This window comes from Felis catus, chromosome D3 (assembly GCF_018350175.1).
Source record: "Felis catus isolate Fca126 chromosome D3, F.catus_Fca126_mat1.0, whole genome shotgun sequence".
Taxonomy (NCBI): Eukaryota; Metazoa; Chordata; class Mammalia; order Carnivora; family Felidae; genus Felis; species Felis catus.
In genome coordinates, this window is record NC_058379.1 from 32089334 (window position 1) to 32105432 (window position 16099).

At 38.1% G+C, this 16099-nt stretch overlaps 1 protein-coding gene across 4 annotated transcripts in view; it reads left to right on the top strand.

Moving 5' to 3' along the window:
• PTPN2 (protein tyrosine phosphatase non-receptor type 2) overlaps nt 1-16099 on the top strand; it is an 85691-nt gene that overhangs the window by 55710 nt on the left and 13882 nt on the right. For all 4 annotated transcript variants that reach the window (XM_019814962.3, XM_019814960.3, XM_011287948.3 and 1 more), the window contains exons 5-7: nt 635-772; nt 8794-9003; nt 10578-10730. In XM_019814962.3, the coding sequence (XP_019670521.1) occupies nt 635-772; nt 8794-9003; nt 10578-10730 (501 nt within the window). The remainder of the gene's footprint in view (nt 1-634; nt 773-8793; nt 9004-10577; nt 10731-16099) is intronic.

Below are 16099 nucleotides of genomic sequence, written 5' to 3' on the forward strand. Positions count from 1 at the left end.
CCTGATGAAGTGGCTCTTTGTCTCACCTTGCCTCAGTCTGGTGCCCTCATAATTTGGCTTTGGGGGAGATGCTTTTATTGTCACAAATAGGAATTCCATATCAGTAGTTCTGCCACAATATAACAACTCTAGGTAGAGGGAGCTTATCTTCTGATTTGCTTCTCTGACTTAATTTTAGTAAGTAAATATACAATGTTATTTTCAGAATAAGTAGTATTTAGTAGCAGATTCATGGATATTTTTAGAAAATACTTGTAAAATAAAGCCTTTTCAATACTGTTTGAAAAAAGATTCTTACAAGAGGTTGATACTTTTAGAAATGTGAAGTGAATACCAATATGATGTTAAACTGTAGGTTACCATGCTTTAGAAGTGACGGATTCATTTTTATTTTATGAACATACCTACCTGTTTATGGCTTTTTTAGTATAAGTTACAGGAACATTGTGTAAACCTGCTTTTATAAAAATGTCAATCTTCTTAAAATACATTAAGCATCAAACATAGTGTAATTGTTCATAGATTTGGGTACTTGAAAAAATATAGCATGAATGTGTGTGGTTTGTCTTCCTTTCCCAGCTTTTTATGATTTCATCATGTCTATGAACTAATATATACATATTCTTAAATTTAGGTTAAATGTGCACAGTACTGGCCAACAAAAGATGACCGAGAGATGCTATTTAAAGAAACAGGATTCAGTGTGAAGTTCTTGTCAGAAGATGTGAAGTCATATTATACAGTACATCTACTGCAGTTAGAAAATATCAATGTAAGACTTTTCATCCCAAAAGATTGGACCTTATGTGTTGATTTTCTGAATTATTCTTTGTCATTAGATTTGAAGCTTGGGGCTGCACATACATTTTGATATTGTCTATAATACTATATAATCATAATCATTATGTTTCATATTTATGGTAGCTCTCTGAGGACTCCTGAGAAAACCTAGAAGTTAAGAATTTTAAAGTTCAGCTTGATATATGAGGATTGAAGATAATTTATTAAAATTTCTTGGGGATTGAGAGGGAGAGAGCTTTAGAATCAGGCCACCCTGGATTCAAATCCCAGCTCTGCTGTTGAGTTTAAATGTCCTTGGGACCTGTTTCTCAACTTTCCTCATCTGTAAAGTGGAGATTGTATTAGCTCCCTTTCAGGGCTGTTTTGGCAATCAAATGAAGCGGTGTATGCAAAGCACCTGATGCAGAATAGGTGCCCAGTAAACACCATGGCACTTGGTACTTACAAGAGTAGCAGGCTATTCAAGAAAATAACTTACTGGAATGTTGTTCATTCGAATGATTCACCACAGAGAAATTTGAGGGAAATGGTGAAATAAGTTTAGCATATGGTCTCAAGAACATTTATTTGGATCTTATCCAGAAATATAAGAATTGTTCCTTATTTTTTGGTTGAGATATGTGTACATGGTGGATTGTGAACCTGCTGCTGTTAAGCTGGGGATCAGGACGTTTCTCCCCCTTTTTACCATCTACCTGTCTTGTGTTGTAATTGGGATAACTGGAAAATATGAAATGAGAGTGATTCTGAGATGCTCTTAGGAGCTAGGGAAACTAGAAAATAGGAAAATGTTTGCCAAAAAATAATTTCAGGAATACATCTGTTTCAGTTAACCATTAACTGAATTAAGTGATTAATATGTGATCATTGTCCAAAAAAAGCTTTATAGAGAAGGGATATATAAAGTGTGCACGTGCATGCACACACACACGCACGCACACACATGCACACACACCACAAATACACGCACTTTTAGTTATGTAGAAATACTTTGTATAGTTGATCTCTTGGAACCCCTCTGTTTTTTGCTGCCCACTCTAAGCACAGGTGCACATAGTGTGCTTAGGGCCCACTCCCAACTGCCCATGACATCCATAACTAAGCTTTTCATTGTGATCTCTTAGGTTATCTAAGAAGTCTCAGGGTTGGGAATTACAAGGCTTAGATTTATTTATAAATTTCCCTTACTGTAGTTATTTTGCACCAGCTATTCCATTTACGTATGTCTTAAGTTGCCCTGAGATACATCAATAACTGTTTGTGCAGTGCTTATTCCCAGAAACAGAACTGCTTTTCCATAAACTTCTCATAGTTCTGTGAATCATCTTCTCTTGGTATTTATCCCAAGTACCTCATCTGCTTTGGCATTAAAATTAATTTGGGGCGCCTGGGTGGCGCAGTCGGTTAAGCGTCCGACTTCAGCCAGGTCACGATCTCGCGGTCCGTGAGTTCGAGCCCCGCGTCAGGCTCTGGGCTGATGGCTCAGAGCCTGGAGCCAGTTTCCGATTCTGTGTCTCCCTCTCTTTCTGCCCCTCCCCCGTTCATGCTCTGTCTCTCTCTGTCCCAAAAATAAATAAACGTTGAAAAAAAAATTTTTTTTTTTTTAAATTAATTTGGATGGAGAGGGTCATAGATATTTTTCCCTGTTTCTGAAACCTATCCTAATTAAGAGTTGATTAACATGATAAAATAGAATGACTTTTGTATTTTATCATTTTGCAAAGCTTACGTATGTATCACTTGACCCATATTCTTCCTATGATTTGATAGAGTAAATATTCTTAATGTCTCTGTATTTCATGTATTTTTTAAAAACCTAAAATCCATTAGGTTATAGGATTTTTTCCATAAATAGATTACTCAGCTAATAAGTGACAGGCTCTAGAACTCAAATCCAAATCTCCTGACTTGTAATGATATGGGGCTAAGTCTTTTGAAAAAAGTATGAATTGTCAAAGTAAAGGAAAACCCTTGGTTTTGAAGCATCTTTCTGGATTTGAGGCCCGCATGTGAACTGGCCGGCCAACCATTGGCCAAAACTGTGTTTTAGTTGCTAGCAACTGTGAGATTTCTTATTGGCCTGGTTCAGAGTCCACCATAATTAATAGCAATATTATGTTTACATTCTACTTTACAATCTTTACTAAGAGCTAGGAATGTTAGAAGAATAAAGTAGCATTTCAGTGTGAGAAGCAGAATTGCATTTAACTAGGTATTTCAGTTCTGGAACCAGATGGTCTGAGTTTAAATTCCAACTCTGCCAATCCTGGCTGTATGATTGGTCCCACTATTTACCCTCTATGCCTCAGTTTCTCATCTACAGAATGAGGATAAGGACGCACATACCTCAGAGGGTTGCTGTAAGGGTCAAGTGAATTAATGCTGTTAATAGGCCTAAGACTCCATGCAAGAGTTATAATTATTAGCTTTAGTTGTGTGTATCTGTTTCCTTTGTAATATTATTGAGTTGGGAAGGACTGCAGGAGCAAGGGCAGTTGACCAGAACAAGTTGAGGGAGACAAATACCAAAAGAGAGAGAAAGGTGATAGTGCAGTAGGTGAGTGGTCACCCACCTCACCCTGAGCTGCAGAGAACCAGTTTGCTTCTAAAGGAGTCTGACTTGTATGTATTAACAGGTCTGAGGCCAGGGCTATTGTCTGTGCAGACCCTGCTTTTTTAGAGGCCTCTGGTCTAAGAGAGCAGTAAAGCTGCACGCCAGTGACACTTCCCAGTGTCTTCATCAGAGCTAAGAGTCTGAACTTTTGCCCCTGAATGAAGAGATTCCATCTTTGCTTTTAAAGTGGCCCCGTGGCTTAAGCTACGAAGGAGCTTTTGCAGGGCTTTTAAAATATAAGGTCATCTAGAGTGCTTATTTGTCTTTCAGGATTTTCTTTGCAGTAGCCCTTCACTATTTTCCATAATATTTTTGGCCAGCTTTATGTTTATCAAGTTCCAGGAATACTATTGTAATGCTGGCTGCCTTCTATTTCTCTGTCCCTGTAGAGTTGCCCAAAACAGGATGAGTGCCTAATTATTGTGATGCTCAGCTGGGATTTGATTCAGAATAGTTTAAACAGTTTATCCCACCTGGAATGTTATCTTCTCTTCTCTGCCTATTTATATCCTGCACATCCTTCAGTACCACCTTGTGGCCCATTCCTTACTTAGGTCTTTCTCAACTTATCTCTGACACATTCATTCTTGACAGCTATGATCGTCTTACACTTCTCTCCATAATTTAAATTTTACCATTTTATAGTATAGGTATTTACTTTGACTCCATAACAAGGTTCTCAGCTCCCTGTGGGTAGTCCTTACCTGTTAACTTTGTGCTCCCCTCTGCCATTGCACTGAGTATGTGGTATTCTAAAACACAGTCATGATCCTTCCACCTTGCTCTTAAAAAATCCTTCTGTTGCAGGGGCGTGTAGGTGGCTTAATCAGTTATGCATCCAACTTCGTCTCAGGTCAGGATCTCCTAGTTTGTGTGTTCAAGCCCTGCATTGGGCTCTGTGCTGATAATTCAGAGCCTGGAGCCTGCTTCATATTCTGTGTCTCCCTCCGTCTCTCTGTCCCTACCCTGTTCACACCCTGTCTCTCAGAAATGAATAAACGTTAAAAAAAAAAAAAATTAAAAATCCTTCTGTGGACAATGCAGAAGTCCAGGGCCCAGCACAGTCTGGTCCTTCCTACTTGTCCACCTCCATCTCCTTCAGGCACTCAGGGTTTGTTCTCAAACAGGTTGTTGGTTGGGGGCCCGCACCTCTGTGTATTGCTTTTCTCTCTTCTTAGAATGCAAGCCCCATGCCTACCTGTTTCTGTCACTCTCCTCCTGATCTAGTGAGTTCTGTTCATCTTTCAAAATGAATTGCAGTAACTAAATCTTTTTTTTTTCAACGTTTATTTATTTTTGGGACAGAGAGAGACAGAGCATGAACGGGGGAGGGGCAGAGAGAGAGGGAGACACAGAATCGGAAACAGGCTCCAGGCTCTGAGCCATCAGCCCAGAGCCCGACGCGGGGCTTGAACTCACGGACCGCGAGATCGTGACCTGGCTGAAGTCGGACGCTCAACCGACTGCGCCACCCAGGCGCCCCACAGTAACTAAATCTTTAATACAGATTGTACAATGATCGTGGCAAAAATTGATGAGGGACTGAACTAAGGCACTTACAGTGAGATACAGATTTGATTAAAAAAAAAAACAAACTGCATTTAGGAGATAAGGTTCCCAAACTTCGCTACTCCTTCATGTAGAGGAAGTATTAAGTACATATTTCCAAAACATTGGAAATGTGGAGAGGCTTACAATTGATAGGAGCTTTTTAGGAGCTACAATAGAAGCAATTGGTATAATTATTTCAGAAAAGGTATCTGTTAAGCATTTACCATGTGCAGGCATAAGTTGGGTACTTTATTTACATTTAATGTTTCATTTATTCCTCACAATAGCCTTATAAGGTAAGTACTGTTTGTAACCATTTACAGATGACAGTATTGGGCTAATGAAAGTCTTCTGGGAATATTATCTTGGTACTTCTGTAAATACCTGAAGTGTGAAAATAATTGGGCCTAGGACCAAAGAACTATATAGATTTCTTTATAATAGAAATATAAATAGAAAATTCATAATCTTATTTATCTGTATAAAATAATAGTTAAACTTGAATTTGAATCACTTTAGGTAGCATACACTTAAATTGCCATAGCTGACTCAATTCATAGATTATCTTCCTGGCTTCCATATATAATGAATTAGATATCCTTCAAGGATAGAATTCTCCTTCAACAACTGTAAATAAGATTTTGTCTTAAAAAGAGCAGTGAGCCACTGACATTTTTGCAGTGTGGTATACATAACACAGCATTTTACAAAGAAGGTTTGGCAGGCACGTGCACATGGGGATGGAGACGGGGGCAGCCACCTAATTGCGGTTGCAATCAGGTGTGCATGGGGTGTGAGGTCAACAGTGGGAGGGAATGGAAGACGCCAACTGGGCAGCACAGGAGGACTGATGTGATTTGGTAACCTGGGAGTAGAAAAGGCTGCTTCCGCTAGTTTTGAAATAAGGAGTTTGTCAAAAATTGTTAAGTCTACGTGTAGAGTTTGTTTGGAATAAAGATGAATTTTGTTTTAGCTCTCTAGTCTTTGGCTACCCATTTTTCCCTCCTCTCATTTTTTTTCCAGCATGAAGAGGAGGGAAAAGAGATCAAATCAAGCATATAAACATTCCTTTTTTTATCTCAGTACTAAACATATGGATCTTATTGCTTCATGAAGTGGTCCGTTGGGAACTGTATGATTTTTGTGAGCTGTGATTTTGAATCTTGTTTCAGTAGGGGTACATTAATAAAACTAAACTTCTCAAGAAGTTCTTTAATTTGGTCCTGTTAGGGGAAAGAAAAAGACTGATTCTCAAAAATCTATTAGTGGGGAAGACTGCATCATACAAACAGTCGTGAACATTTCTGGAAACCGACTTTGAGTATCCCAGACAGCATGACCTGAATTTGAAAAAAATCAAGAGACTGCTAGTCTTGAGCCAAAATCATACAAGCAGAGAAAAAGGAAGCAGTTGCTCAGGATTGTGGGTTAACTATAGGTTTTGAGCCAGGAGGTGATGCAATAAGTGAGCATACAACCACTTGGGAACACTGAGTCACACCCTGCAGAGCACGGCTCGCAGGAGAGCAGGGTTCTGGTGCCACCCCTCTGAGACCTGGGCGCTGCAGCAGGTCCACACAGGACCTGCTTGGAGCTCATATGGACCAAGTCTGGCCCTGCTGTGTATTGTCAGCACTGCATAGCGGCAGATGACCACAGCAGGGCAGTTGTCAGGGGAGAAGAGGGGTTAAACACTCCCACTGAAGTCTTAGACCCCATTTAAAGTAAAATGTGACTGAGTTCTCTATGGCTCTGAGCCAGCCAGAGACCAGCCACTTTAGCCCATTCCTCTGTTGGTGTTGTGTTGTTACGTGTCCATTTATGGCTTTGTAAGAGGAAACTGAAGTTTAGCCTTCTTAATTTGGAATGTTTTAAATATCATTTTTAATAAAGTACTTTTAATTCCCTTTTTTTTAATATATAGTAAGATACAGTCTTTTCAGTGTACAGTTCTGAGTTTTGACAATGCATTCAATTCTGTAACACCCCTCCCCCATCAAAGTACAGAGCAGCTCCATCACCTTCCCCCTGTGAGTCTTACAAATTTTCCCAGGTTGCCTGTGTACAGTCAGCCTTACCCCACTCCCAGCTGCTGGCAACCACTGAGCTGGTTTCTATCCCTATAATTTTGCTTTTTCCACACTGTCATATCAATAGGATTATATAGTATATAGCCTTTAGAGTTTGGCTTCTTTCACTTACCATGCTTACTTTGGAATTTAAAAGGAAATGATTTGAAATCTAGTAATCCCAATGGTCACTTTAATTAATAATAGAGAAATCATCTAGTACCTTCAGTATATTGAGAACCTATGGATCAGAGTATCTTTGGAATTGTGAAAGCCAAATGTTAAGAAAAATCAATCACTAGAAGTATATAATTTGAAATTAAAAAGTTTCTGCAGTGTATTTTATCAGTGTTATACCTCATGTAACCAAATCTGGGATTTGGGAGTCTTAATCTCTACTTAAAAAAAAAAAAAGGAAAATTTATTTTCTTTTTTTTTTAATTTTTTTTTTTCAACGTTTATTTATTTTTGGGACAGAGAGAGACAGAGCATGAACGGGGGAGGGGCAGAGAGAGAGGGAGACACAGAATCGGAAACAGGCTCCAGGCTCTGAGCCATCAGCCCAGAGCCTGACGCGGGGCTCGAACTCACGGACTGCGAGATCGTGACCTGGCTGAAGTCGGACGCTTAACCGACTGCGCCACCCAGGCGCCCCGGAAAATTTATTTTCTAAAAAATGAAAGTTAACCTTAATTTTGAAAACTGGTACCAAAAGCACAATGCTGTAATAATAATCTTTAGCTCTTAACCATTAAAAATAACTTTTTTAAATGTTGCTTATATGGCTTCTCCCTCCAAAAACGTCCTATAATGAAACTGAGAAATTGTGCAGAGACATGCTTGAGGGTTACTGCTTCGTTTACAGAAATGAAGACGAGAAGGCACCGAAGTGCTCCTTGGGGCAAAAGCAGCTGGCAGAAGCTTAGGAACATTTTCATAATGAGTTAGTCAGAAATAAAGCTCATCAGGAATATCCAGGAAGTGATAGTGAATGCCAGGCAGGCTTTAAGAGACAGGAAGCATTTAGCATATTGGTAAACCATTTTAGCACATCACAAAGTCATATAAACAGTTTTAGGATTGGAAATTATTGCCATGGGGAAAAGCAGCAATTAGAAGAGCAATTTCAATAAAAAATGTGAAGATTGTTTCTTTAAATTAATTCTTGAGTTGCTTCTCTGAGCCTGGGTAGCACAATCTATAAGATGACTCGTATAACGAGAAAAATTATATCTGAAAAATCTTGGGAGTGCTTAAAAAGGAAACCACTAAAGAATGTAAAATTATACTGGTAGGATTTTTTTTTAATGGAAGAAAAAAACCCACAATATATGAATTAAAATCCTGGCAACATGTATGGTTCAGGTTAGTGGCTAAGAACCCAGACTACTGCTTCCGATTCTGGTCTCCTGTTTTCTAGATCTGTAACCTTGGGTAAATTGCTTAACCTTTAGCCTCGGTTTTCTCATCTAGAAAATGAATTTTAATAGGATTGTTGTATGAGTTGAATACATAAAAAGCTTAGAACATGCTTGCGAAATAATGTTTTAGAAATGTTAGCTATTATTAATAAATTCCAGATTCTCCTAAAGAACTCCAAACTTGTGTGAGTGATTATCAGAAACCAAATGAAAAATCATGGTACAAAAGTCCATAAGGATTAAAAGCATTACACAAAATACATAATCTCTCTGAAATAATTTTTTTTTTTTTAAGAAATTAGAACTAACTTTTCCCCCCTTGATTTTCACTTTGTAGAGTGGTGAAACCAGAACAATATCTCACTTTCACTATACTACCTGGCCAGATTTTGGAGTCCCTGAATCACCAGCTTCATTTCTCAATTTCTTATTTAAAGTGAGAGAATCTGGTTCCCTGAATCCTGAACATGGGCCTGCAGTGATCCACTGTAGTGCAGGCATTGGGCGGTCAGGCACCTTTTCTCTAGTAGATACCTGTCTTGTTCTGGTAAGTGCTTCTTATGATCTAATTTTAGTCTTGTTTAATTTTTACTGTTTCCACTGGCAGAAGTAAGCTCTAATACCACTATCCCAGAACTGTGATTTTCAAACTTCTGCCTTCTTTCAGAAAAACCTAAACAAACCTCATTCATACCCTTTGAACTGTCTCTTATTTGTGAGAGTGCTGGTCCTGTGTCCAAGGTGATTCTAGAGATCTCCCAGAAGACTTTTTTTTTGTTTTTTCCTGGTAGCTTTATATTACAAAAACAATAAGCCTCCTCCCTCTTTGTTTCTCAAATATAAATTGATACGTAATATTGAATTCCTGCCTCCTCAGACAAGCACTTCATTTCTCTTGCCTGAGTTTCCTTATTTACAAACTAAGGATAATGGCACTTTTCCTCACGGGGGTGTTGTGAGAATTAAATGAATTAATACATTTAGAGTACTCTGAAGAGTCTCTGGTATTTTGTGAGATACAAATAGATGTTAGTATTGTTAGTCCCCTGAGACTCCGATATGTGCCCCCAAGGGCTGTATTCTTTCTCACCACCCCATTCCCAGCCCCAGCCTGGATACAGGACATTTTTTAAATGTCCATTTTTCCTTACTTGGGTACAGAGCACCTCTAGAGTATAAGAATAGTTGAGTCTTAATACATCTACCGTATTACTTTACCACTCTGCCTATATGTAATATACCTCAATCAGAAACTGAATTGTTACATGGCAATTCATGTAACAATTGTTACATTTAGCCAATTGTTACTGGCTAGCTCAGTCAATAGAGCATGCAACTCTTAATCTTGAGGGTCATGAGTTCAAGCCCCATGTTGGGCATAGAGCATACTTGATTTAAATATAAAATAAAATTTTTTTAAAAAGATGTTTAAAAAAAAAGCCAGAGTGTTACATTAAAGTGAACTTTGACATGTCTAAAAACTCTGGTGTCTATGCAGTTAATGGTGAATATTAAAAACTGGATTGTGTGTTTGTGCCTATTCCCTGCCAAACATAACTTCCCCTTTTTGTTTTTCATTTGTGGTGAGGAGTACGGTGGTTATAATACCAGATCTATAGTCCAGGGCTGGTGGGGCGACTCAACAGTGTCATAGTGCATCTAGGCTCTTTCTGTCTTCTCCACCATCTCTAGGTGGCTACTGGACACAGACATGAAGGCAGAAGGGCACTGGGCAAAAAAAAATTATTTCTGCCAAGACCTTTAAGAAAAAAAAGAAGAGCACTAATCTCAGTGGGTTTATCTTTACATTAAGCCAGAACTGGCCATAAATCCTTCCTTAGGCAAACACTGGCCAAACTGAATGAGATTACTGTGATTGGTTTGGAATCAGTTGTATATCAGCTAAAGGCTTCCACCTACTGCTTGAACAGTTGAGGTGTGGGGGTGATGGTGGATTGGGGTGCCTGTTTTGTACAGAAAGAGTTATAGCTGCAGTGGTAACTTCTTGTTCTTGGGGGACACACACTGCTCATTATAAAGCGCTTAGCAGCTATCCTGTATTGCTTCTTTTCCCTAGACCCTAACAACAGAAGGCTTGAATAATTTTTACCTTTCTTGCAGATGGAAAAAGGAGATGATATTAACATTAAACAACTGTTACTGAATATGAGAAAATATCGAATGGGACTTATTCAGACACCAGACCAACTCAGATTCTCATATATGACTATAATAGAAGGAGCAAAATTTATAAAGGGAGATTCAAATATACAGGTAAATTTTTTTAGGGGAAAAAATACCTGTGTATTATATATGATTAGCATCAAATAACTGCACTTCATTTAAGCACATATTTTCTCCCTTCCTTCCAAAAAGCATATTTACATTCACGTGGTAAATCCAGCTGGCTGTCTTAAAACTAAAGTTTAAGCTTATTGCCTCATACATACCTCAGCCTCATGTTAAATCCTTCCTGTTACTCAAAAGCCCCAGTGGGAATAAGATTTCATTAAAGAAAGCGAAATGTTTATGTAAGGAGGGTATAAGCATTTAAGTATTAAAATAAACCAGAAATTGTTCGTACTTTCAGCTCATTAAAAACCTGACCTGTGATTATAGAATAATTCATGTAATAAATACTTAATTTTATAACAGTGAGCAACTTGAGTACTTATGGCAGACATAATGAAATTCCAGTACAAAGTTATGTTTCTCTGGGTTGCTGGCTGTACTCTCATGAAGATATTTTTATTCCACATTTGCAAAGACTACGTTCAAAGACTGATATCAGAAATCTGTGTAATGTACTAACATAAAATGTAAAATAGAAACAGAAATAACAACAGACCCCCATTTCTTGTCTGATCTGATCACATAGTATTGAACATAAGTCGATAAAATCTCTTTATGTTTCTCTAATGAACACATATACTGGCTCTTTCATATCTGTGATTACTAGCCAAGACAGGAATATTCTGAATAGACCGCCTTTTATAACTCAGATCAGACCATCTGTCATAATGGAATTAAATATAAGTTAGGTGTCGTGTAGATTTCAGAGACATTAAAATATTCTTAAGCAGTTCTGTTCCTCAGCTAACTCTTCTCATCATTAGTATAATTGTAACTATTCAAGACAAACTATTATCGGTGAGATTTTAAAGTTTTATTAAAATCATGGGGCGCCTGGGTGGCTTAGTCGGTTAAGCGTCCGACTTCGGCTCAGGTCATGATCTCACGGTTCATGAGTTCAAGCCCCACGTCGGGCTCTGTGCTGACAGCTCAGAGCCTGGAGCCTGTTTCAGATTCTGTGCCTCCCTCTCTCTCTCTGACCCTCCCCCGTTCATGCTGTGTCTCTGTCTGTCTCAAATAAACGTTAAAAAAAAATTTAAAGTTTTATTAAAATCTTGCCATTGGCAACATCATGAATGGAGCTAGAGAGTATAATACTAAGCGAAATCAGAGACAAAGATAATTACAATATGATTTCGTTCATATGTGGAATTTAAGAAACAAAACAAGCCAAGGGAAATAAAGTAAGAGAGAGGCAAACCAAGAGACTTAACTGTAGAGAACAAACTGATGGTTACCAGAAGGGAAGTGGGTGGGGAGGTGGGTTAAATAGGTGATGGGGATTAGGAAATGCACTTGTGTTGATGAGCGCAGAGTGATGTATGAAATTGTTGAATTACTAAATGATATACGTGAAACTAATATAACAATGTATGTTAACTGGAATGAAAATAAAACCTTTAAAATGAAGAAAGAAAAAAATAAAGTTCATTTAAAATGTTTTTTTCAAATATTTATATAGCATTAAAGAATACTCTTTAGTAAAGAAAAATATTGCATCAGTCCACAAGGTAGAATGTAGCTTAGCTTAGCCCACAAAGCGTGAGACCCTTCTTCCATTAGGAAAATGTCTTTTTTATCCCAGTGAACTCTCCAGTTTAAATCTGGAGTTTAAAAAAGTTAAGTAGTTATACCAGACTTTTTTCACACACTTGTATGTTCCCTAGTTGTTTCACTGCTCATCTCCTGGATGTTCTTAACACACTAATTGTAGGGAAAGTGTGCCATCCTTTGGATAGTATCTCTCCCTCCACTTTAAAATTTTTTCAAGTTTCTTTAGTTTCAGAATATATACACACTTACTTTGAGAATCTTTTTCACTACAGAGATGAATTTTATGAACATACTTTTTGTGGTCTTTATTATTATGACAGTGTAGTTTGTGACTTGGGAGAGTTTTTTCTGTCTCAATTTATCTGGTACGGTGTAGCCATCAGAATCTCCTTTTGGCTTCATTAGCACTTCATACAAACCCAAGGCATTCTCTGCCCCTTCTTCAGGAAGACATTGGAAATGTCTCTGTATTTTTCAGGTATTAAGGATCAGAAAAGCCTATTACCCATTTGGAGGGGTCAGTTTCCACAGAAATGATCTTAAGGCTCCTATAATTTATATGTGCTATAATTTTTTTAATTATAATGATAATTAATGAGTATCTATATTTTAATGAGTAAATATATATGGGTTTATCTTACATAGATATTTTTCTCCTCCTGGAACTTTGCTATAATACTGTAGCCATTAACCACATGTGTTACTGAGTACTTGAATTATGGCTAGTTGGAATCAAGATCTGCTTAAAGTGTAAAATACATACCAGATTTTGAAGATTAAATACAGGGAGAAAAAGTATAAAATGTCTCAATAATTTAAAAAATATTGATTATATATCTAGGGCACCTGGATGACTCAGTTGGTTGTCTGACTCTAGATTTTGGCTATGGTCATGAACTCACGGTTCATGAGTTTGAGCCCTGTATTGGGCTCTGCACTGACAGTTTGGAGCCTGCTTGGGATTCTCTCTGTCTCCCTCTCTCTGTCCCTCCCTTCCTCTCTGTCTCTCAAAGTAAATTTAAAAAAAAAAAAACACTTTAAAATATTGATTGTATGTTCAAATGACAGTGTTTTTTATATTGGGTTAAATAAAACATAGCTAAAATTCATCTTTTTTTAACACAGCTGCTAGACATTTGAAAATTGTAAATGTCACTATATTATATTTCACTGGACAGTGCTGTTCTAGAACCTTAGCTTAGAATAAAAATCTAAGAAAAGGAAAGTTCCCCGAGATCCTAAATTATAAGATCTAAAGTTAATGTAGAAACCCCAAACTGCATGAATATAACTGTAGCCCATGAAATTGTCTCTTTTGACATACAAGGATATGATAGCCAATTTATAAAAAGACTCTTCTTTCTCTCCATATGCCCACCTCCTCCTCTTTACCTCTGAATTTTAGGGACAGTTAATATTTGTAAGAAGAAGGAAGCCTCTTTCTTTGTGAGCATGGTGGCCAGGGGTGTGGGAGGGTGATACTTCCTGAACCTGTGTCCCCCCAGAGAACTGTCTGTTCAGCAGCACCCAAACCATATTTCTTAGTCTCTGTTATTTGTTCCTAAAGGGAATATCTGTCTTCACCTTCAATCTTAATTTAGATTTGTATTGTGTGAGTGGTATTTTCATTATTGGATACAGTTTTATGTTAGTCTTCCTATGAAGGTTTTTGACATATGTGGATAGAAAGTGATTTAGAACCTGTCAGGAGAAAGGAGAGCTGTTAATATACACATCAAAGGTGATTGTTTCTGAAATCAATAAATACATGCTACATAATTGTAATCATTGGGAATTTCCAATGACCTTGACCTATGTAGATAAATACAGGTAAGTTCTAGTTGTCTCTAAAAACATATCATTTACCGTACATCTTTCTTGGCACATGGCTGGGCATAAAAACACATTGTAGTTACTGGTATTACCACATATTAGCACACTCCCAGTATCCATGATGACAGCAAACTTCACAGAGTAAAATATCCAGATTTGCAATTCAGAATTAATCTTGTAAGATCTCTAGTTGGTAATTTGATACTACTACTAAAGCAAATGATTTATTTTTAACAAATTACAGTGGGTTTCAAGTTTAACTGCTCCTTCGAGTGACTTTCTTCAGTGAAAGATGGGTAGGGTGGGGTTGCAGGCACTGTGCAGGGTGATGTGCAGGCAGCACGTGATGTGTGGGGTTTCGTTCAGTGTGAGTGTAGAATTAGAAAGGGAGATAAGAAACTCTCAGTCCAGATAAGCTGTCCTCCAGGCCTTCAGATGAGAGCTTGAATGAAGTAGCTGAATGCAGTATTGATTCCTTGGCTTCACCAGTCAGCAGTGACAAGCCTAGGCGGATGATTCTGGAGTGCCTGCTTGCTTGTGGGTCACAGGAAAGGCAAAGTTGAGTGAGTTTGCTGCCCAGAGACATGGCAAAATGACATTTTCTTTAAAAATTCACTAGCATTAAATATCTCCTTTCCTCCACTCCATCCCTTTTGCTGAATCCTTTTCATGTTGACAGATTCTGAAATTTGTTGCATATTCTGGGAAATGGTCCAGTAAGACTTGATTTTTGTCATTGTTTTGTTTATTGACATTGTTGAGTTTTGTCCAAGTATAAGGCCAAGTTGTTATAACTAGGACCCCAGTGAAGAATTGAAATTAAAAAAAAAATTTTTTTTGAACAGCCTAAATTCTGGAGACAATTTCACATTTTTATTGGTACTTTCTTAAACTATGTGGTATCTGAAATTGATGAGCTTTTCACAGGTACAGTTAATCAGGGATTATAGCATTAAAATCTGGGCCTGCTGTTCATTAGCTGCATAACCTGGGCAAATTACTTCTGTTCTTTCAGCCCATCTCATCTGTAAAAGGGGATAATCATAGCAGAGGTAGCACCTCCCTCCTGAGGTTCTTCTGAGGATTAAGAGCTGGTGCAGTTGAAGTTTTAGGTCAGTGTGGGTATAGTAAGTGCTTGAAAAGTTTCCCCACATGCATCTTCAATATACAAAATGCTGTCTGGACTGAGTAACAAAAATGTAAAACAGGGGAAGAAAGAAACCTGACATAGTCATCTGAAGTGAAAACATCTTACTCTTGGAGCACCTGGGTGGCTCAGCCAGTTAAGCATCCCACTCTTGGTTTTGGCTCAGGCCATGATCTCATGGCTTTGTGGGTTCAAGCCTCGCATTGGGCTCTACACTGGCAGTGCGGACGGAGCCTGCTTGGGATTCTCTCTCTCTCTCTCTCTCTCTCTCTCTCTCTCTCTCTCTCTCGCCCTCTCCCTCTCTCCCTCTCTCCCTCTCTCCCCCTCCCTCCCTCCCCTACTCATGCTGTTTCTGTCCCTCTCAAAATAAATAAATAAACTTTAAAAAACACCTCTTTTACGTTTCATTACAACTGTTTCTCAAATACTGGCAGAATGTTCTTTCTGGATGTGGTTTACATCACATCCTATGAGGTCCTTGCTTAGGAGAGGTTGGTTCCATTCCATTATTTCTCACATAAGTTCAGAGACGTCTTTCATTGATGTCTTTCTTTCTGGCCTCATCTCTCAGGGCCAAGCTCCACATGTTCTTCATCTGCTTAGTCAGATTGTACCATACTGTATTACACCCTGTCCTCCAAATGTAGCAAATTACAAAATTTTACATTCTCTAAGTGTTTTGTAAATTACTTTTAAAAAGAGACACATTAATTATGCATCGCAATAAAATAGCTATATATGGGAAAGGTGGAATGTG